This window comes from Gorilla gorilla, chromosome 5 (genome assembly GCF_029281585.2).
Source record: "Gorilla gorilla gorilla isolate KB3781 chromosome 5, NHGRI_mGorGor1-v2.1_pri, whole genome shotgun sequence".
NCBI classification, from domain to species: Eukaryota; Metazoa; Chordata; class Mammalia; order Primates; family Hominidae; genus Gorilla; species Gorilla gorilla.
In genome coordinates this window covers 111,402,834-111,425,659 of record NC_073229.2, presented here as the reverse complement: position 1 = coordinate 111,425,659, position 22,826 = coordinate 111,402,834, and the positions used below count along the sequence as shown (strand labels likewise).

Below are 22,826 nucleotides of genomic sequence, written 5' to 3'. Positions count from 1 at the left end.
TTAAAAGTCTTTAAATTTTCCCATGTCACTGTCTTTATAAAATGGGGTTGCAAATTTTCCTCTTTTTATGGGGCAGGGGTGGTTGTGAGGATCAAATTTTAAACTGCATAAATGAACACCCAACTGCCATACTTGATTAGAAATTCTCCTTTAAGAGTATACATGCTTGAGAGAAAATTTTGTAATGCTGCAGCTGAGGTTTTAAAATCTTCAAATCAGTAAATCTAATGAGCTGATCAGTTTTAATAGAGTTGGAAGTAGCAAACAAGGATTGCCAAGAATGACTTAAGTATTTGGATAATGTAAAAGTGTACTGAAAAAACATAAGACTGATTCTCTGTATATCCTTCTCCCATCCAAATCTTAAGTGTCAAGGAGTTGGTTAACATCTTAAAGGCGGCCGGGTGCAGTGGCTCAGGCCTGTAATCCCAACACTTTGGGAGGCCGAGGTGGGCGGATCACGAGGTCAGATTGAGACCATCCTGGCTAACATGGTGAAACCACGTCTCTACTAAAAATACAAAAAATTAGCCAGGCGTGGTGGCAGGCACCTGTAGTCCCAGCTACTCGGGAGGCTGAGGCAGGATAATGGTGTGAACTCGGGAGGTGGAATTTGCAGTGAGCCGAGATAGTGCCACCGCACTCCAGCCTGGGTGACAGAGCAAGACTCCATCTCAAAACAAGAAACAAAAAAAGAAAACATCTTAAAGCCTCCATATAAAAGAAGCAAATCTGACTTGGCAAGAAGGGGGCATTCCTCTTGAGAGGATGACTCACAGACATCTCCAGTGAAGAATTGCCCGGTGTGATCTGCTCCTGAATAGTTTGAAACACACTTGTGTCCTCAAAAGCCCAGTGGCTTCTTGAACACCTCACTGCTACAGAGGGACCTAGGGACATGAGGGCCATCATCATCGTGTCCACTTCTTTTCTCCAACTTACGCAGGGGAACAGGAGGATCCAGGAGACCTATGGGTGGTAGCACTAAAGACAGTATAAGTGCAGCTTGCACAGTGAACATTCTTTTGCCATGTTCACAGCTATTCTGGGGAACAAAAAGAACCTGGTAGCAAACAAAACCTCTGACTACAAGTTTCTATTATAACCCTCCCAATACACACTGACTAGAGAATTCTACTCTAGTCAGAGTCCATTAAACTCCTGCACAATTGCTTCTCATTTCCATTTCTCTCTTGGCTTCTCTGGTTCAAGAGTACACACTGCAGTGCAGACCTCTTGTAGACAGCCCCTTTGTTCTGTGCTCCCTACCTTCATCAACACAGCCACCTCCTTCATGGCTCCAGAAGTTTATTCTTTTTTTTCCTTTGGAACCAATGTTAATTAAACCATAAGCAAAGGTGAATAGGTATACATATATATATACATGCACACATATATATTAGTAAATAAATTATTAAGGATGGTTTTGAAATTTTCAAATAAGTAAATTTCTATTATATATAGAATATATGATATATATATTACATATGTGATATATAGTATATGATATATATATTACATATATGATATATAGTATATGATATATATATAATATACATACTGTGGGCCTTAAAAAACGAAAATCACTTACTAACCAGCTCCTAACACTGCTTCGTAATCACCTAGAGAAAATTCTTTTCTGATACTAGGATAATTTTTATGGAACCTTCCAGCTAAAAATACTAAGCAACCTATTATCTCATTTGGCTAAGCTCTGGACTGTTTGCCTGGTTTCAACTCTCAGCTCTGCCATATACTATCTGTGTAATCCTTAGGTAAGACCTGTAGCCTTTCCTCATATTACTCAATTTCCTCATCTTAAAATAGGGATAACAGCACTTAACTCTTAGAGTTAGTGTAAGAATAAGCAGAAATACAAGAAAAGTTCTTGGTGCAGTGCCTAGCAAATAGTAGCAGTCAACAAATGTTAACTATCACTAGCAGATCCGATGCACAGGGCCTAGGCAGGCCAGACAGACCAGATTCCTTGGACTTGAAGAATTATAAAGTTTATCTTTTCTTTTGGCCACTAAAACCCAAAATCTTCCTATTACCTATCCTCCCATTCCTACTATTCCAATTCTTCTTCTCTGACTTCCTCCAAATATGCCTGCCAATATTGTTAATTATGTTCCCTAAGGTTCCCTCTATTCTCTCTAGAACTCTTGTTCTTTACTGCTGCAGACTTATATACGGCAATTTCATCTTAACTGAACATGGATCTCCCAAGACAATACTCTCAAGAAGCTGCTTTCCCAAACTCCTTACGTGTACTACACAGCCTGTAGGTACACTCCTTATCAATTATTTTTTATTTATTTTTGAGACAGGGTCTCATTCTGCCACCTACCCTGGGATCATAATCCACTGCAGCCTTGAACCCCTGGGCTCAAGCGATTGTCCCACCTCAGCCTCCCAAGTCACTGGAATTACAGGGATGATCCACCAGGCCTGGCCCTGCTAAAGCAAATTTAGGACTTCAGCACTTCTCACACTGGTTTCTACTAAGGGCATCTTCTGCGTACAGTCCATCCAATAAAATGGACCAAAGTTAATCTACATCGAATTCAGGAATCTAATTGTATGGCCATTTCCAGACACTGTGAACTGTATTACTCCTAAAATCATAAATTTCAATGTCCCAGTCTTCCATACCTCATTTTTAGCCTTATTCCCACTATACCCTCTTTGTCACCATTAAGACCTCCAGTTCCTTGACCACTCCCTTTTCATGTGTCCTCTTGGCTGTTTCCTTCCCTATCCAGACTCAACTTATCGACATATTACTTCTACCAGGACTACACAACCACCTCCTTCTTCCATCCAACTGAGGAACACTATCAGGTATACCATGGAATCATGCAGAGGGTGCTACTAAAATATTACGCTTTCCTAAATCACCTGGGTGTTGAATGTGAGAAACAGCATTTATTAGCTGATTGGTAATCCTTTCATATCCCCTACTCAGCTCTTCCTCCTATCTTTTGTTTCAAATTTTCACCATTCAAAACTTCATTTTCTACTTTCCTAAGGCTTGCTGTTGAGTGGTAATGTTGTTTCTTTCCTTCCTGACAAGGAGCTCAACATTTCTACTTAACAGACTTAGTCTAAGAGGTATCCTTCCTACTTTGTAATGTTAATACTCCCAACCTGTGTTCTTGGGACCAGGTTCCATCCACGACTTACCTAAGTAACAACTACCTGCTTTCACTTCCTTAGCTCATTCAATTAAACTAGAAAATAAACAGTATTTGGCATTCTTTAAAACTTCTCTAACGATCAATGACCACCAACAGTTAATTCTAGTAGTCTTTATCTTACTCTTAATTATCTCTCAATGGCATTTGGCATGACCATTGACACTTCATCATTCTCCCTCTTCTGGCTTCCATAATGCTCTGTACACTCACTCCCTTTCCTAGTTCTCACCTGACTCTTCCTTCCCAAGTCATCTTTGCTGGTCTCTTCTGCCTACTATATGTTGGTGTTCCTCAAGATTTTCGCCTTGGCTATCTTTTTCCATGGGCTTTCTGGGCATGCTGTCCTTTCTTTCCTCAAACTAAGGTTAAAAATGGCTAACTCTCAGACTTGTATATTAGATCTAAAGACTGATTTTGCTTCTCCCTTCAGTTCCAATAAAATGTAATAAATGCTAACTATACCCCGGATCCTGAGCTAAATGCTTTGGAAATAAGACAGACCACTTGCCCTCAAGAAATTTAAAATCCAGAACTGCAGTTTCAGAGTCTCACATAAAGTACTGATCACTAATTAGGTTTAGCCATGGGATGCAAGGTTGGTTCAACATATGAAAACCAAAAATGTGATTGATCACATAAACAGAACTAAAGGCAAAAACCACATGATTATCTCAACAGATGCAGAAAACGCTTTTGATAAAATTCAACACCGCTTTCATGTTAAAAACTCTCAATAAACTAGGCACTGGAGGAACATACCTCAAAATAATAAGAACCATTTATGATAAACCCACAGCCAACATCATACCCAATGGTCAAAGGCTGGAAGCATTCCACTTGAAAACTGGCACGTGAGAAGGATCTCCTCTCTCACCACTCCTGTTCAACACAGTATTAGAAGTCCTAGCCACAGCAATCAGGCAAGAGAAAGAAATAAAGGGCATCCAAACAGGAAGAGAGGAAGTCAAACTATTCCTGTTTGCAGACATGATCCTATATCTAGAAAACTCCATAGTCCAGGCCTAAAAGCTCCTTAAGCTGATAAACAACTTCAGCATACTCTCAGTATACAAAACAATGGAGAAGAGTCACTAGCATTACTATACATCAACAACAGTCAAGCTGAAAGCCAAATCAGGACACAATCCCATTCACAACTGCCACAAAAATAATACAGTACCTATGAATACAGCTAACCAGGGAGGTGAAAGATCGCCACAAAGAGAACTACAAAACACTGCCCAAAGAAATGACTGCCCAGAGATGATTGGGCTGGGCGTGGTGGCTCACACCTGTAATCCCAGCACTTCGGGAGGCCAAGGTGGGCAGATCACGTGAGGTTGGGAGTTCGAGACCAGTCTGACCAACATGGAGAAACCCCGTCTCTACTAAAAACACAAAATTAGCCAGGCTTGGTGGTGCACGCCTGTAATCCCAGCTACTCGGGAGGCTGAGGCAGGAGAATCCCTTGAACCCGGGAGGCGAAGGTTGCGGTGAGCCGAGATTGTGCCACCGCACTCCAGCCTGGGCAACAAGAGCGAAACTCCATCTCAAAAAAAAAAAGAAAAAAAGAAAGAAATCAGAGATGACACAAATGGAAAAATAGTCCATGCTCACGGATAAGAAGAATCAACATCGCTGAAAGGGCCATACTGCCCAAAGCAATTTATAGATTGAATACGATCCCTATTAAACTACCAATGACTTTCTTCGCAGTACTTGAAAAAACTATTTTAAAATTCATATGGAAACAAAAAAGAGCCCAAATAGCCATGGCAATTCTAAGCAAAAAGAACGAAGTTGGAGGCATCATGCTACCCAACTTCAAACTAGACAATAGGGATACAGTAACAAAAACAGCATGGCACTGGCAAAAAAACAGGCACATAGACCAATGGAATAGAATAGAGAGCCCAGAAATAAGGGCACACACCTAACACTATCTGATCTTTGACAAAGCTGACAAAAACAAGCAATGGGGGAAGGACACCATTCAATAAATGGTGCTGGGATAAGTGGATGGTCACATGCAGAAGATTAAAATGGGACCCCTTCCTTAACTCAAGATGGATTAAAGACTTAAATGTTAAACCCAAAACTATCAAAACTCTGGGAAGGCACCTTAGTATCATTCAGGACATAGGCATGGGCAAAGATTTCATAACAAAGACTCCAAAAGCAATTGCAACAAAAGCAAAAATTGACAAATGAGATCTAATTAAACTAAAGAGCTTCTGCACTGCAAAAGAAACTATCAACAGGGTAAACAGACAACCTACAAAAGGGGAGAAAATTTTTGCAAACTTTGCATCTGACAAAGGTCTAATGTCCAGCATCTATAAGGAACTTAGGCAAATTTACAAGGAAAAAAAACCCTCAAAAAAGTGGGCAAAGGATGCGAACAGACAGTTTTCAAAAGACATACACGCAGCCAACAAACATATGAAAAAAAGTTCAGGATCACTGACCATTAGAGAAATGAAAATCAAAACCACAATGCAGTACCATCTCACACCAGTCAGAATGGCTATAAAAAGTCAAAAAAATGTATGTTCACTGCAGCACTATTCACAATAGCGAAGACAAGGAATCAACCTAAATGCCCATCAATGGCAGACTGGATAAAGAATATGTGGTACATATACACCATGGAATATTAATGCAGCCATAAAAGAATGAGATCATGTCCTTTGCAGGAACACAGATGGAGCTGGAGGCCATTAGCCTTAGCAAATTAATACAGGAACAGAAAACCAAACACTGCATGTTCTCACTTATAAGCAGGAGCTAAGTTATGAGAACACATGGACACGGAGGGGGAACAACAGACACTGTGGCCTATTGAAGGGGAAGGTAGGAGGAGAGAGGGGATCAGTAATAACTAATAAGTACTAGGTTTAACATTTGGGTGATTATTAAATAATCTGTACAACAAACCCCCATGACACAAGTTTACCTGTGTAACAAACCTGCACATGTACCTCTGAACTTAAATTAAAAAAAAAAAAAACTGATCACTATACATCTCTGCATGGATGACCTACAGGAATCTCACACTCAACATCCAATCCAATTTTCCTCCAATCCAATTCCTTCTATGTTATCTTGGTAAACAGCATCAACATTCACAAATACTAAAGACAGAAACTTATGAATTTTATAAGATATGCTATTCCTCACATCGTAACCTCTACCAAATCCTTTCACTGGCACTTCAATATATTCTATTTTGTCCATCATTTTAAGAACTTTGATGAAATTCCATGACATTTTTCAGCCACCAGTCCATCTTTCCCTCCCCTTCACAAACTTTCAAAAATAGGCGTTTAAACTTGCTTTCTATAATCCTCAACCTTCTTCTGGCTTCCACTAAGTAATTGCAAAGGTCACTGATTATTTTCTTACCACTAAATCCAAAGGACACTTTGAATTCTAATGTTGGCAGAATGTAACAGAGCTGTACATGCCTCCTTTAAATACGTCCATCCTACTGTTGCCATGATTCTATTTTGCTATTCATCTGCTTCTAAGTACTGAGTTCTTCTGGATTCAGCCCTTTTCTATATTCTCTTTCCCTAAGCAACCATCCATTCATAAAACTGCTCCTCTTCATCTTAGCTTCATGAAGAAATAGTATGTCTTCAACCATTTATTTAAACCAAAAACCTCACATTTCCTTCCTCTATCTCCTTTCCCATAATCCTTAATGGTCAAGTCCTGTCCAATATTTTAGATCTCTCAAGTCCATCAACTTTTCTCCCTCTCTGCCAGCACCAACCTACTCCAAGCCAGTATCTTCTTTCCTGGATGACTTGGACAGGCTTCCTAACCAGACTTCTTGAATTCCCCATTGGAATGCTTCCCCTCCAGAGTAAACTTTTAAAACTCCAAGTGTAAGAAATCTCATTCCTCTGCTTAAAAACCAAATGTGAACTCATTACTTAGGATAAAGTCCAATACAAACAATTAGGTCTTCCTAAGACACTTAAGTGATCTGGCTCTTGCTTACCTTTCTTCACTTTAAATTTATCCTTAGCAACTTTCTATCATTTCCTCAAAAGCTATTCTTATCAGAGCTTTTTACACATGCTTTTCCCTTAGCCTGAGTTTTCACTGCCTTCCCTCCCCTAATTTTTACTTTTTTGAGATGAAGTCTCTCTCTGTCGCCCAGGCTGGAGTGCAGTGGTGTGATCTCGGCTCACTGCAACCTCCGTCTCCTGGGTTCAAGCAATTCTCCTACCTCAGCCTCCCAAGTAGCTGGGATTACAGGTGCCTGCCACCATGTCCAGCTAATTTTTGCATTTTTAGTAGAGACAGGGTTTCACCACATCGGCCAGACTGGTCTTGAACTCCTGACCTCAGGCAATCTGCCTGCCTGCCTTGGCCTCCCAAAGTGCTGAGATTACAGGCATGAGCCACCGTGCCCGGCTAATTTTTACTTTTATAGGTAAGCCTTTTATTGCTTTCCCTCACCAGAGTATATATCATATTCTTACCCTATTATATATCCTGAGAATACCCTGCATTATTCCTTTATTGAACTTACTAAAAAATAAACATATTTTACTCAAAGTGCAGTGGGAAAATCATGAGTTTTCCTCCCTTTGAAATTACTTGAAAAAAAAAAAAATCTGTCTGCTTGGTGGGGAATATTCTGGAAGCAAGCCAGTAGGGAGGCTGTTATAATAATTTAGGCAAAGTATGATGGTGATTTGGATTAGAGTTATGATGACAAGAAAGGTTCCTTCCTACTTAGAAGGTAGAAATGACAGCTGGGTGCGGTGGCTCATGCCTGTAATCCCAGCATTTTGGGAGGCCAAGGCGGGTGGATCACGACGTCAGGAGATCAAGACCATTCTGACCAAAATGGTGAAATCCCATCACTACTAAAAAGTACAAAAATTAGCTGGGTGTGGTGGTGTGCGCCTGTAGTCCCAGCTACACAGGAGGCTGAGACGAGGTGGAGGTTGCAGTGAGTCAAGGTCACACCACTGCACTACAGCCTGGTGACAGAGCAAGACTCCGTCTCCAAAAAAAAAAAAAAAAAAAAAAAAATCAGAAGGTAAAAATGACAATTTTGACTAAACAAAGGGAAAAAACATGAATTGGTATGAGGACATCTAAAAGCCTAGCTTCAGAAAACCAGGTAGTGACTTCACTTATCAAGGTAAGAGATATCGGGAGAGGAGCAGACTGAAAGTAGGGCGAAGGACATAAAGGTTTGGACATGATATACTTAACTATGAAGTAGGCAGTTGAACATACAAGCAGAGAACTATGAAAACTCTGGTCTTCAGAGGTATAAATATGGGTAGGATAGATACATTGATCAGATAATAAACTTCACAGAATCATGCAAAGAGAATGTAGAGAGAAATAGTGACCCAGAGGTCAGGTACTCGAAATGGAGCTAGGGATGGAATCAGAAATGGAGCAGCCAGAATAGGTAAGGAGAAAACCAAGAGAATATTTCAAGGAGTCATCAACCTTTCTGCATGCTCCTGAGGCAGTGAGTGGGCGCAGAAAAATAAACAATACATACGGCAGCATGGAAGACAGTGGTGATCCTAACAAGAAAAAATTTTAGGAGTGTTGTGGGAACACAGAAAGTGGCAGTTAAGTCAGAAGTGAGGAAACGGAGCATATATGAGCAGACAAGTCACACTGGCTGTAACTGGGACCAAACAAATAGGGTTATAGTTGGATGAATAAAGTGTCTAACCCCTATTTTTTCAAGAATAGTAGCTACTAGAGTCTATTCATAAACTGTTGGAAAGGATCAAGTAAAAGAAATATTGATGAAACAAGAGAGCAACAGGAAGTTCTTAAGGAGATGGGCGGTGGGGGGATGGAATCCAGAAGAGGAATTTGTTTTTACTAAGTAGAATACAGTGCAAATACAAGCAGGTTTATTGATTTGGTGGTGAAAAGTTGAAAAGGTTCACGTTGTTTTTCTTTTTCCTCAGCAAAATGTGGTTAAAGGTCATGAAACGAGGGATGTATGTCATTTAAGCCTGAGAAAGCAAGTTACCAGAAAACTATAGAAAAACTGCCAGGTAGTGTTGAGTCTACTTAAGTTTTGGGATTACCAACCTATCTCCTGGAAAAATTTTCTTCCATTCCACTGCTCAAGAGTAGACAGACGGTTTGAGGGTTTTTCGGGATCATGACAGAGGGAGAGGTGTATGGTCTGAGGATATTTGCAAAGGAGTGCGTTTAACAACGGGATCTAGCTAGTTTCTAGGCTGAACAAGCTGAGGACAAGAGTAAGCTGATGAACAGTCAGCAAGTGGTAGTAATAAGGTAGAAGTATTTTTTAGCAGGGATATCTTGAGCAGGTGAACTACAAGTTTGTGGCCAGAAAAATAAATTGAATTCAATATTTGGAAGTGATATGGGGTTTGATTGTGGCAGTCATTGAAGAACACAGGTATTATTATCATTTTCTTCATTGACTGGTAGTGTTGGAAGATATAGATTAAAATAAATATTTTTTAAAAAACTGTTGTAAAGAATGGGCATGTGAAACTTTATGATCTGAGTGTCTTTCCGATGAGGTGACATTTAAGCTGTGAACTGACGGGATATGGAGTCAGCCATAGAAATAAGAGAAATAAGCATTCCAGAGAGGCTTTGAAGTGGGGAAGGAAGGTTACTATGCGTTCAATGAAATGAGAAGAGTGCGAAATGGGAAGTAGGATAAGAATGTTTAAAGGCAGGGGCTTCTGGCAAGTATGACTGGATTTTAATCAACGTTTTATCACAATTACTTGAAATTCAATGAGCATTACTTGAATACCGGGTAATATTCAAAACATTAACAACCAATACAGCAAAGGAATCAACCCATTCGGATATATAAATTGATCAATCAGAATAATCACCATTTGCAAACAGCTGATACAATTGAATTGGTGTACACGTTGATTATCAGTCCTGGTTGAATAAATGCCATTTGAGATCAGCATTTCCCGAAGTGTGTTCTTTAGAATGCTAGTTCAGTGGGATATAACTAAGTATTAACATTAAAAGAAGAAAAATGTTCTCAGGGTCAATTAAGTCTGGAAAATTCCCTTTCAACTTTTTACATGTTTACAGTAGAACTTTTGTCTTTAATATGCAAACATGCATTAAATTCTTTAAGAGAGGCTGGGTGTGGTGGCTCATGCTTGTAATACCCGCACTTTGGGAGGTGGAGGTGGGTGGATCACTTGAGGTCAGGAGTTCAAGACCAGCCTGGCCAACATGGTGAAACCGTCTCTACTAAAAATATAAAATCAGCCAGGTGTGGTGGTGTGCACCTACTTGGGTGGCTGAGGTAGGAGAATCACTTGAACCTGGGAGGTGGAAGTTGCACTGAGCTGAGATTGTGCCAAAACTACAAAATTAGCTGGGTGTGATAGCATGCATCTGTAGTCCCAGCTACTGGGGAGGCTGAGGCAGGAGAATCACTTGAACTTGGGAGGCAGAAGTTGCAGTAAGCCGAGATCATGCAACACTGCACTCCAGCCTGGGCAACAGAGCGAGACTCTGCCTCCAAAAAAACAAAGAAAAAAAAGAGAGAGAGCTAGAGAACTACAGCACACAATTTAGAAAACTTATTTCATCACAGCAATAACCTTCCACCTGCCTAGTATCTCACTACAATAAACATGCTGAAACAGGCTGCCTTAGACATTACTTTTTATTATCTCTCTTATCCATTAGTCTCTTTCCCAACTTCGTTAGCCTTTCTTCTGGCTCCCATCATTTTTTGCCTGGACTATTTTAGGTCCCCCTAACTAATCTCCAACTTACTCAATTTATCCACTATACCATGACAATTATCTTTCTAAAACTGATACTGATTAAATTGTTCAATGTACATGCATCCAATAACAATTTTCAAAAACCAAAATAAAGACTTAATACAGCATACAAGAACACTCCTGATCCCGCCACCCATCTGCTTCTTCAGCTTCACCTTCTTCAACTTCCTATCTTTCCAAGTGGCCCACTGGCAATACCGCAATTACGCTCTACCCCCAAGTCTGGAATTCCCTTGTCCCCCTGAACCAATGAGCATTCATTCATCTTTCAAAACTCATATTTTCTACAAAGACTTTCCCAACTACCTACCTCCTTTTCCAGAAAAATAGGGCATTCTTTCTGATGTTCCCTAGGTATAGTATTATTGTACTTTCATCTTATCTACAGCAACTGTGACTGCTCACTTGATAAAAATTTGCCTTAAAAATCTGTTTAGCCCTTTAAAATAATAATGTACCTATGTTAAATTTAACACCGTTGAAAATTTCAAAAACTGTTACATTTCACTTAAGATGATGTATTTTGAATAATACAATTCTGACCTGTAATATGCAAACTTTGCGGGTTCAGAAGAGGAAAAACTCCTACTTTTTAGTGATGAAACTTTAGCAAATTTAGGCTGTAGAAGATATCTCAAGACAATAGGCTGGGGAAAGGTATACCATGAAAAAAATATATTTTATGATTTTTTAATACTTAGACATTACATTCCATATCAAAATTTACCAACATGCTATTCTATAAATTCATGTCTTTTTACCATAGTTTAATTTTTTTTGTTTCATGCTAAAAAGCCCACTCTCATAATTACCTTTAGCATACATTACCTGGAATATAAAAATTTCATTAAATGTTGGCAAACTCTTCCCCATGACATGTAAAACAATTAGAAATGTCTAGTTATAAATTTTCTTAAGCTAATGAGCAAAAGAAAAGCCCCAATACGCTGGCATTTTCACTTAACAGTGGCTCATAGTTACAATGATCAGAAATAAACCTACTTGCTACTGTGCTATATAGGGCAGTTTTGCCAAGTGCCCACCTTTAAGAGCTAGGTCAATTTCTAAGAAAACTGTATGGAAACATTCAGTTGTTAACAAAAATTTAACATTAAAATTACTCAGTTATTTAAATTATTGTTAATTTAGGAAAAAGAAAACCCATGTATTAATCACCCATAAAATAACTTTTATTTTAATAAATAACAGTGGGCTCACCAAAGGGCAGGGATTTTAACGTGTCAGGTTTTACGCTTATTGGTAGTAAGTCTTAAAGAGGTGAAATGAACTATTCAATAAAACCCAAAAGGCCCTAAAAATAAAATGATACTTTAATAATAAAAATTAAAAAGAAATTTCCAAAAGAAAATAGTTCACTCCTTGACCATGCTTATTTATTCAGAGTACCAGCGATTTCAGTAAGTGCTTCATTTTTCCTGCAAATCTGATGTTGCACAGGGAATGTACACATTTTCATACCATCACAATATCATCAATATCTCAGGCCAATAATATTGTGAATCCAACTGTTTTATAACAAACACAAAATAAAAAAAACCAATGTTACTATTTATGGCAAACAGAAACAAAAGTAAATATTGCAAGGATGTTTTCTTATGTTTCTACTACTGATTTTAGTTGGACTTTAAATGAAGGTCATCAACTCTCCTGGAATAACCTCTACCTCTGGCTGTGAATCCACAGTATAAATATGGTGAATAAAGCTAAACTGTAAGAGCTAACTATATACTGAATAACCAAAATAATTATAACTAATACTGTTCTTGAAGACCAATCTAATGAAAAAAGTATCATTAGATATGGTGAGAAATACAGACAAATCTGTACAATCTAACATCTATAAACAGTAAAATCAAAACATCCAACTTCCTTATAGAAAGTGTTTTATCTATGTAATTATAAATGTTAAGGACTCTTGTATTTTATAAACACAAGATGGGCTCACTTTGATGATATCAATTTTAAGATTTATAAAAATGTTTAAAAAAATCTTTCCACAAAACTTTATACAGTTTAAAGCTATACACCAATCTATAAATCTCAGAAAATGGAAAACAAAACAAAACAAAAAATCTTTATAAGATCACATGTATAAAACAAGAAATGAAATGTGATTTTATTTAAGGCAATACTGGGCTACTTCACAAATCACCACCTCAAATATTTACACTGCTCCACACTACTAGTTTTCTATCACATTCACAAAGGATTTTTTTTAATACCAAATGTTTAAAATCTTCAATGTAGTAAATTCTTTATTCACATTTCCATTGTATTTCATGGACTCATAGTAACTATATCCAATTAGAAGCAATGAAAAAAAAAAAAACTGTAGCTATAGGAAACTGCTAGAGAATCTGCTTTAATTTCACACGAATACCACCCCAAAATCCTGGATGGCAAATTTACAAAGCAGAGCAAAGTGTTGATATAATGTGCCTATTTTGTGAAAAGTAATCTTGATATCATCTTGTAAATAAATGTTTCATGTAAAAATCAATGAACTATGGCAGAGTTTCTGGTTTTAGTTCAAAAAGTTCTTAATTTAAAACAATAAAAGAACAATTTAAAAAACTTGATCGCTTAGTTAAAAATTAAAATTCCAAATATAAATGTGTCATTTAATAGTTTAGACTTACAGACTGCTGGTGGCAGCACATGATTTACAATAATAAATATATACAAAAAAGGTATCTACAAATAAAGAGTACTGTTATACATGAGCAGTGACCTGGTGAAACATACCAATCACACAGATAATTGTTTAGTTCATGAAAAGGGCAACTGGGTGATAGAAATTTGAGGTTTAGCTCACTATTTACAATAACTGAAGTACTGATTCTGTTCCTTAAGTCCCATAGGGATAAAAAAAGTTTTACATGACAAATGTCATGTTTTTTTTTTTCTTTTTTGTTTTTGGCCAGGTTAATTCATGTCAACAACAAAAAAATATAATGAAAGTTTCACAATTCTAGCATGCTTGATGGCTTCCTATTTAAAATAAAATGGTAAATGATGTATTTATACTACATTAATTATCAGTACTGACCTCTGCCTGTGGCTTTACCTATACTGATATCTTTCATAACAGACATATCTGGATCATTTGAATGTACTTCAAGTTTTTTCAGACTGACGGTAGGTTTCATTTCCTGAAGTTGCTTTAAGACAAGCTCAGTGCAATCTTTAAGATTCTTGTCTAAAACAATTTTTACATTATCACTGCACTGAAGCTGTGATGGATTGGCAAACTGTACAAACGTTTCGCTTTCTTTACAAGGACATACATGATTTCCACTAGTCACAGCAGTCTTATCAATATTTTTTCTTGAATTTGAATGGGATCCTTTTTTGTTTCCAGTATTTGGATGGTCTTTGTCAGTATTTTTCTTCTGCTTCACTGCAGACTCCTCAAGAAACTTCAGAAATGATACTTCAAATCCCATTGGCTTAAAAGAGCTCCAGTCAAAAGATGCAGGATGCTCCTCAGTGGTTTGAATGGCAACAGCAGTTTCTTCTTCTTTACGCACGCTACTTAACTCAGCTGCTGATGCTGGTTCAGCTTTTTCAACTTTCCTTTTTTTATTTTGTGAGACATTTTTTTCTTTATTAACTCTCTTCAAATTACTTGCTTTTTGTCTTTCTGACTGGCAGAGGTTATCTTCCTGAAAATCATTACTTACATTTGAAGAAGTATTAGCTTGGGTCTCTACACTTGTGCTATCTTCATTTATTAATTTTGTAATAAACAATTCTGTTAGTTCATCCATTTCATCTTTTTCATTTTTTTCAACTTCCTTTTGTGAAACTGTAGCTGTTGTTCTTGAATTATCATTACTCTCTGATACACACGTGTCAGAATCTTTCACATCATTCTTAGCACCTTCTTGCTCAGATGTTTCCTTTACTTGTGAGTTGCAACACCGTTTGAATACAATAAGAAGATTTCGGTGTTGTGATGTAAATGCCTTAGATAATTTATGGCACTTATAATGTCTAATTATATTGCTTTCACTTGTAACAACTGAAGTACATCCCTTTATCATACATGGATACTGGGTTACAAATCTGCTTGTACACTCAGACAGGGCATCATTTCTAGCCTTTATAGAATATACATGCTTCCCACGTTTCAGAGAATAAGGCTTATTTTCTTCAATCTGCACAATCTTTGCATTCTTGTTTTCTAAATTATTTTTTTTCTTTCGTTTGGTCTTGGGCATTTTTATTCCTTCCTTTCCACATCTGCTGTGTTTTGTGCCCCGATGTTTAGACTTTGATTTTTCTTGGTTTGCCTTGCTTGACATATTTTCCTGGCCTGGTGTTAATCTTCTTGGACGAATCAAATGAGCCTTATGTTTGTCATTATGCTTATTAAAAATGTGTCGGAGGAGATTCGACCGGGTTGCATATATACGGTCACAGCCTTCACAATCACATTTGTATACACCATCTTCTTCTGTTTTACTTGCCCTTAGTCCAATCCCGTGGTCTGCCTCTAGATGAACAACATAGTTCAAATATGTAGTAAATGAAGATTTACACTCTAACTGGTCACATGGAAATTTCCCAACATCCACTGAAGCAGTCATACTTTCAATTTCTTCAGGAGTCATTTCATGAAGTTTCATGTAGTGTTGTATTAGGCCAGTAATTGCTTGGAAAATTCGAGAACAGTCACTTACCTGACATCGAAATTCTTTCAAAGTTTGTTTAGTTTCAGTTTCTTCACTTTCTTTACCAGCTTCACTTTCCTCTTCGACCTCTGCTGAAAATGCAGGTAGATCTGATTTGTGTACAGCCTGGTAATGGAGAATCAAGTTTTGCTGTATCGTAAAGGCAGCAAAGCATCCCTGGTGAACACATCGATAAGGTCTGTAAGGACTGTATCTTGTTGGAAACTCAAGGCATTGGGAAACTGGCTTCTTTCGTTTTTTCTCCTCCTTTTCTTTTTTATGCCTCCTAATCTTCCGTCCTTTGGTTTGTGTGTTTGTGAGTGCATTTGTATTACATTGTTCTGAAGTAACTGTAATCACTTGTAAAGAACTTTCTGTTTTGTCAGGACTTTTTTTTTCTACAATTTGTTTTTCTGGGATCACTGCTACATTACTGTGGGTATTTTGGGTCTCTGCTCTCAATTCTAAAGCAGGCTGAGATTCCTTTTTATTTTCCTCTGTCATAGCTAGCTGTTTTTTCACTTGTGTACTTCGTGAGGCCGGCACATTTTCACTCTGAGATTTTCTTCCATAAGGCCTTTTAATTTTTAACTTTACCATTTCTTCAGTTGTAAAATGATGCACCAACTGACAGTGTGCCCGGAGGTTAGAATTTCTTGTAAATGTTTTTGTACATGTAGGTACTACACATTTAAAGGGAGCAAATTTCAATTGATTCTTCTTAATTTCAAGAATCATTTCTGGAGTGTATTGATGAATTTTACCATAGTGCTTAAATAGTGCATCCTTTGTCATAGCACTGTAGTTACAGCCTTGGTTTTGACACACAAAGGGTTTATTAACTTTGTCATTAAATTGAATGTTTATCATTTCAGAAACTGGCTGAATAACTGTGATATCTGCAGTTGATTTAACAGGCGTGGGAGTCAGTGTCACTGATGTATTTATCAGTACACACTGTGATGCTGGAGTGGATAGGTCATTTTCTAATTTTAATTTCTGTAAGCCTTCTAAAATTTCCTGTATTTGATCCTCCTTATGTGATATTTCAGACTGAGGAATGTTACTTTTTGTTGGCATGACACTTATAAAGGAGGAAAACGGAGAAGAATCGGGTAATTTGTTATTTTGCACAGTGTTTACTGAAGGAAGCTGAATGTTATAATTTATTTGAGCGTTTTGTGATGTTTCACCAGCACCCTGAGATCCACTTTTTACCTCAAGTATTTGAGAATTCATAGCAGTTTTAATAATTTCAAGAGTCTTTTCAAAGTTTTGTATAACATTGTCTTCAGAAATCTGCAAATCAGAATTTATTGAAGTTGTGCATGAATTCAAAGCCATCATTTGGGAATCACCATTTTCAGTTTTTAATGTTAAAGGGGCTAACACTGTATGGGACTCAAGACTGGTTTTGAAATTCTCTTTTACATCAGTCATAAATAACTGATTGTTAACATTATTTAATTTCTGTGTTAGATTTTCCACCAAACTCTGAGGTTCACAAGTTGGAATTACATTTGAATGAAGGTTAGTAGTTGGGATTTCAACACTCTTTGCTATGAGTCCCATTGTTGTTAAGTCACTTGTTACCAAGTTTTGGGAAGCGTTAGGTGCAATTAGTGGAGGAGCAACTTTCTTTCTTCTCTTAGAAGCACTGTTTCCCTTTTTATTTAAATGACTGGATCTTGTGTTCTGAGGACCACTTATAACAGAAACACGAGAACTGTTACTGGTAAAATTTTGTGATGGCCCACCAGAATTAGGAAATGAACTGGAGCACAAACCATTTTCAACAGTCTTCAGTAGTAAGTCATTCGTTGGAAAAACAGGCAAGCTGCTACATTCCTCAATGGAGGAAGTTTTGGAGTTTGACGTCCTATTCTGGTTGGTCAGCAAGGTGTTTGGATGGCATACAGTGTGCAACAGGGGTGGCACAGTTGGATTTGGCATTACTGTTGCATTTACTTGTGATGCATCAGAGACACAACCTGTTGAAACATGAGAAAGCATTTCGGCACCCTCAAATGTACTGGGAATGCCAGCAGTTTCCAAAGCCTGTTTAATGATTTCACTACCTTCTTGACTGACACTGGTATTAAAGTTAGTCACACCAGATCGAGGAAATGTATTTGGTAAAAATGTTGGTGAGCGATTTTCAGCAAGAAGCTGTAGAAATGATGGATCTTTAAAACATGCTTCTGGATTGAAGGTAGATTGTTGTGGCTGCTGCAAATTTACTGCATTTGTGGAGAGAATCATGCTGGCAAGAAGAGAAGGCTGTCCATTACTCTGTAGAAGTTCTTGAGCAATTTCGGCTCCATCCAGTGGTTTACAGTAAGATCGCTTGGATAAGTGCCCACCCAGTGATCTGGGATTAGTAAAAGCCCTGTAACACCTGCTACAGATAAATTTCCCATCTCTGATAATTGCAGGCCATTTAGCCCTTTTGTTGTGCTTAGGTTTTCTTTCCTTCCCATTTGGGCCCCGCCCACGGTCTTTTTTAACTTTTTCAGGTGCAGACTGTTGGGCATTGGTGCTACTGAAGTTATTTGCAACATTCACTTGTGAAGGAAAAACTGCATTTTCACCATTACCCCCCTTTAGAAAGGAGGAATTAGTGTTTCCTTCAATCTGTGAGGAATAATGATTTGTATTATTTTCCAGTTGGGAAAACACAGAATTAGTCCCACTATCTGCTGGTGAAGGGAAGAGAGACATTGAACTACTTTCTGCAGGTAAAGGAAGGAAAGGATCTGAGCCACTGTCAATATTCAAAGGCAGAACTGTTTTGGTTAGATCTTCCATTTGTGCTGGCAAGGCAGTACTGGGTAAATTTTCCATTTGGGAACATAACATACCACCTTGTTCATTTTTATCCTGAGAAGTTATATTTGGATTTATGACACTTTCCATTGAGGACAACAATGGAGTTGACACACTTGCTAAATGAGCTGGATAAATGGGAGGCGAGACATGCTGCAACTGGGCCGAACAAGCAGGATTCCCATTGGCTTTGGTCTGTGATGTAAAAAATGGATTTGAGCTGTTCACCGGTGATGGCAAAAAATAAACAAACTTTCCATTATTTGGTGTATTTAAGTTGTTAGCTTTCTGACCTTTTTTACTTTTGCGCTGCATTTTAAATGCAGCATATTGGTCAGGGTGTGCTGTCTTCATGTGTTTCCCAATACTCTGTGAAGAATTATAGGTTCGAGTACATCCCTCGACCTGGCAGCTGAATTTCTGAACTGGAGCTTTTGGAGGCACTGATGGAGTTCCTAATGAATTACTTAGGTCGGACTGCGGTGGAACAAATGCAATACTTTCTAATGTCTTAAGAGGTAAATTATAAAGATTGGATGATGTTTTAACATTATCTCCACATTCAAATTTGGAAGTTGGTAAATTGTTTTGAAATGCTGCCTGATTTTGCACAGAAAAGGTCATCAAGTTGTTCACTTGTCTTTCTAAGTTTTGTGGGGTAAGGTCACCTATTTTGAGAGTTTCTGAATTTACTAAAGAATTCTGAGTAACATGGGCATCATTAAAGCAATCTTGTTCTTTTCTCTCCTGGAAACCTGGATGACACAAATCATTACAATTATCTTCAACTGGCGTATGTAAGTCTGTGACCAGTGCTTCACCACTGCCTTCCACAGTTGAGTTTTCTTGCTTTCCAAAGTTATCCTCAATCCCCTGATTGAGAGACACCTTAATGGACACAGCTACTTCACTGGATTGAAGTAGAGGAGTAGTAGCAGGGTTTTCCAAACCATTTGACAATGGTCCATCAGCTTGCCTGAGCTCAGAGGCAGAAATCTGGTCTTGTTTGGTCACAGCTGATTCTGCTTTGCTTTTATCCCAAGCATCACTTCTATCTGCTAGTAAGCTGTTTTCAATGTTATTTTCTGAAGGAAGCATAGATCTTTCTTTCTCAATATTCTCTGCTGTGTTCTGATTCACTTCAGAAGGCTGAATGGAATCTCCAGATGAATTAAGTTGGGCTTCAGGAGGCAGCACTTTTTCAGGAAGAGTACTGTGATCATCCAGATGCTTTTCCAGCTCACCCTGAGAACGATAAACTTTACCACAACCTGTGAACTTACAAGTGTACGTATTATAATGTTGTGCTTCATGATCATATAGTAAATAAGCTTCCGAAAAAATTCTTCCACATTTAGGAAACATACATTTTGCTCTAAAGACTTGATGCTCCTTTCGGTGGGTTAAAAGCTCGGCGTAACTATTAAAACCAGCTTTACATTTCATCTGTATACAGATATATGGTTTACTGCCACAGTGCATCTGTAAGTGATCATTGAGATGAGTAACACTCACAAAATGCCGCCTACAGTACTGGCAAATAACTTTTTTGCTCTGCATTTCAAGAAAGCGCTTGGCATCTTCATTATCTTTATGCCCCTTCACATGAGCAATTAAATTTTTAAAGTACTTAAAGCCCTTTTTACAAAAAGTTACAGGGCAATTAAATTCATTAACAGGTACTGGTTTCTGGACTGGAATCACTTCTGGCTCATAGGATTTATCTTTGTCATCATTCTCATCATCTGAACCATCATTGTCATTAAACACTATAAAATCTGTTGAATAGAGACTATTCTTTTTTATAGGTCGCTGCTCCTGTTTAGCCACAGTATTAGTCTTCTGATTTTCATTGGTAGTTGTGATCTTTGGAGGCCTTCCCAATCTTCTTAATGGTTTCATAGCTGCTAGTCTCTCTTTACTAGATTGTTTAACATGCAGTGTGACATGAGGGACAAAAGTTTCTTTAGAATTAAAGTTCTTTGCACATATGGGGCAACTATAAATTCCATCTTTGTAATGTTTCTGAGCATGTCGTACTATTCTGTGACCAAGGAATTCTTTGTCACACAACACACAATACTGCATGTAGGCTTGCCAATTCCTAAACCGAGCAGATATAAATCCCCTCTCTCTTAACTGTTTTATCTCTCTCTTCTTCTGCTTTTCATCACCAATGTCTTTAAGAAGGCCAGAATTAGCACCAACTCCACCAGAAAGCCCATTCATAGAAGTTTCTTTACTCTCTTCTTGGTAGTCTACCACTTTTTCATATACTTCACTGTCATTTAGTTCATCTATTGAAGACACAATGGATGCTTCTTCTCCCATTAATGCAAGACATTGTCGTTTCAAGGTTTTCCAATCCCAGAATTCTGGATCAAAGGGCCATTGAGTTTTCAATACAAGTAACAGCTCACAGCGTAAAGAATTTGGTATTGGAAGATTCTCTTCATCATATTTCTGGTCTGGCTGATTATACAACATTTCCACAGCATAATACGCATCTACTGTAGGCTCAATAAGAAATTCACTCAGTTGACAAGCACGTTTAACTTCCAGATCATCAGGCAACAAACATGAAATGGTCTTGCAAATAGATATTTTCACTTCAGTATTTTCTGTAGACTCCAAGCGAAGAGCTTTTACACACAGTTCTATACAGGTAGCAAGTCCAGCCCCTTCAGTCTGTGAAAAAGCAAATAGGAAATGTTAATTTAATCTACACTAATCAACACTAATTTATTTCAGAATTTAGTTAAGATTGAGATTTGTTTTTCTCAAATCTTGCAATAGCAACTTATGAAAGGATTCCCCTTCTAAAGCACTGCAGCTTAGTCTGGTATGTGTGTATGTAAAATGAACTGCATAGAAGGGCAGAAAATGTGTAAGTATTAGAAGCTAAGACTTTGGTATGAAATTATTTAATGGCTAGGCAAACTTGGAAGTTATTTAACTTTTTTGACCTTTCACATCCCACTTATAAAACAGAGGTCAAAACAGCACTTAAACTTCATTAAACTGCTGTATTAAAGGAGATTAAATATGTGTTATAGTTCAGTATAATGTCTGGCACATAGTAAATGATCAATAAATGTCATCCTTATTGTAACTCTTACTTCCTGTTTGCATAAGCAATCTAACTGAAACAAAACCCTCCTAATCTAATTATAAAACTGAGAACATCCCCATATTTCCAAACTTATCAGTACTGAAAGAAATAGTTTGCTTCTATAAAATAAGGTACTAATCCCTAATAGTGGAGATTCTAGTGCTATCATAAAACCAAATGTCAAATTACCTACCTCATGGCTGGACCAGCTTAAGAATTAGGAGTAGGAGTAGACATAGCCCAACAAACTTTTTCTTTTGAATTAGCATCTTGAACTATTATTATTAGATAGCAATAACAAAGGTAAGTCATTTGAAAGACACATGGAGTAAAGAGATAAAAATGGGTTTTAAAGACCAGAAGGGAACAATGATAAATGAGAAATAAGATAGCCACAGGATGTGGCCACATTCATTGGAATAAAATATGTACAATACAGGATCAAAAGGCAACAAAGAAAATAAGTAGAGAGAACTGATAGGGCCTCTATTTTCATTAAGTTAAGAAGAAAATATTTTACTAAATCAGAAGCTTAAACTTGTAGGGCAAAAGTATTTTAGTATTTTTACTAAAAAGGAAAAGGAGCCTGGGATACTGAATTGGTCTTGATTTTAGAAACAGCAAGAGCACAATGACCAAAAAGAAAATGAATAGAAAGAAAAGCATGAAGAGACCTATTTTTAAAATGATAGGTTAGGCTGGGTGCGGTGGCTCATGCTTATAATCCAAGCACTTTGGAAGGCCGAGGCAGGAGGACTGCTTGATCTCAGGAGTTCGAGACCAACCTGGGCAACATAGGGAAACCCCCATCTCTATAAAAAGTACAAAAATTAGCCAGGTGTGGTGGTATGCAGCTGTAGTCCCAGCTACCTGTGGGGTGAGGAAGGAGGATCGCTTGAACCTGGAAGGCTGAGGCTGCAGTGAGCAGAGATCGCACCACTGCAATCCAGCCTGCATGACAAAAGTGAGACCCTGTCTCCCAAAAAAAAAAAAAAAAGGCTGGGCATGGTGGCTCATGGTTTATGCGTGTAATCCCAGTGCTTTGGGAAGGCAAGGTGGGAGGGACTGATTGAGGCCAAGAGTTTGACACCAGCCTAGGCAATACAGAAAGACCTCATCTCTATCAAAAAAAAAAAAAAAAAAAAAAATTAGCTGGGCATGGTGGCATGTGCCTGTAATCCCA

At 37.9% G+C, this 22,826-nt stretch overlaps 1 protein-coding gene across 6 annotated transcripts in view; it reads right to left on the bottom strand.

Moving 5' to 3' along the window:
- Positions 1 to 12,380: 12,380 nt before the first annotated feature.
- The window catches only part of ZNF292 (zinc finger protein 292), a 111,823-nt gene continuing 101,377 nt past the window's right edge, over positions 12,381 to 22,826 (bottom strand). For all 6 annotated transcript variants that reach the window (XM_031012230.3, XM_055391150.2, XM_055391151.2 and 3 more), the window contains one exon: positions 12,381 to 21,219. In XM_031012230.3, the coding sequence (XP_030868090.2) occupies positions 14,068 to 21,219 (7,152 nt within the window). In that variant the 3' untranslated portion in view covers positions 12,381 to 14,067. The remainder of the gene's footprint in view (positions 21,220 to 22,826) is intronic.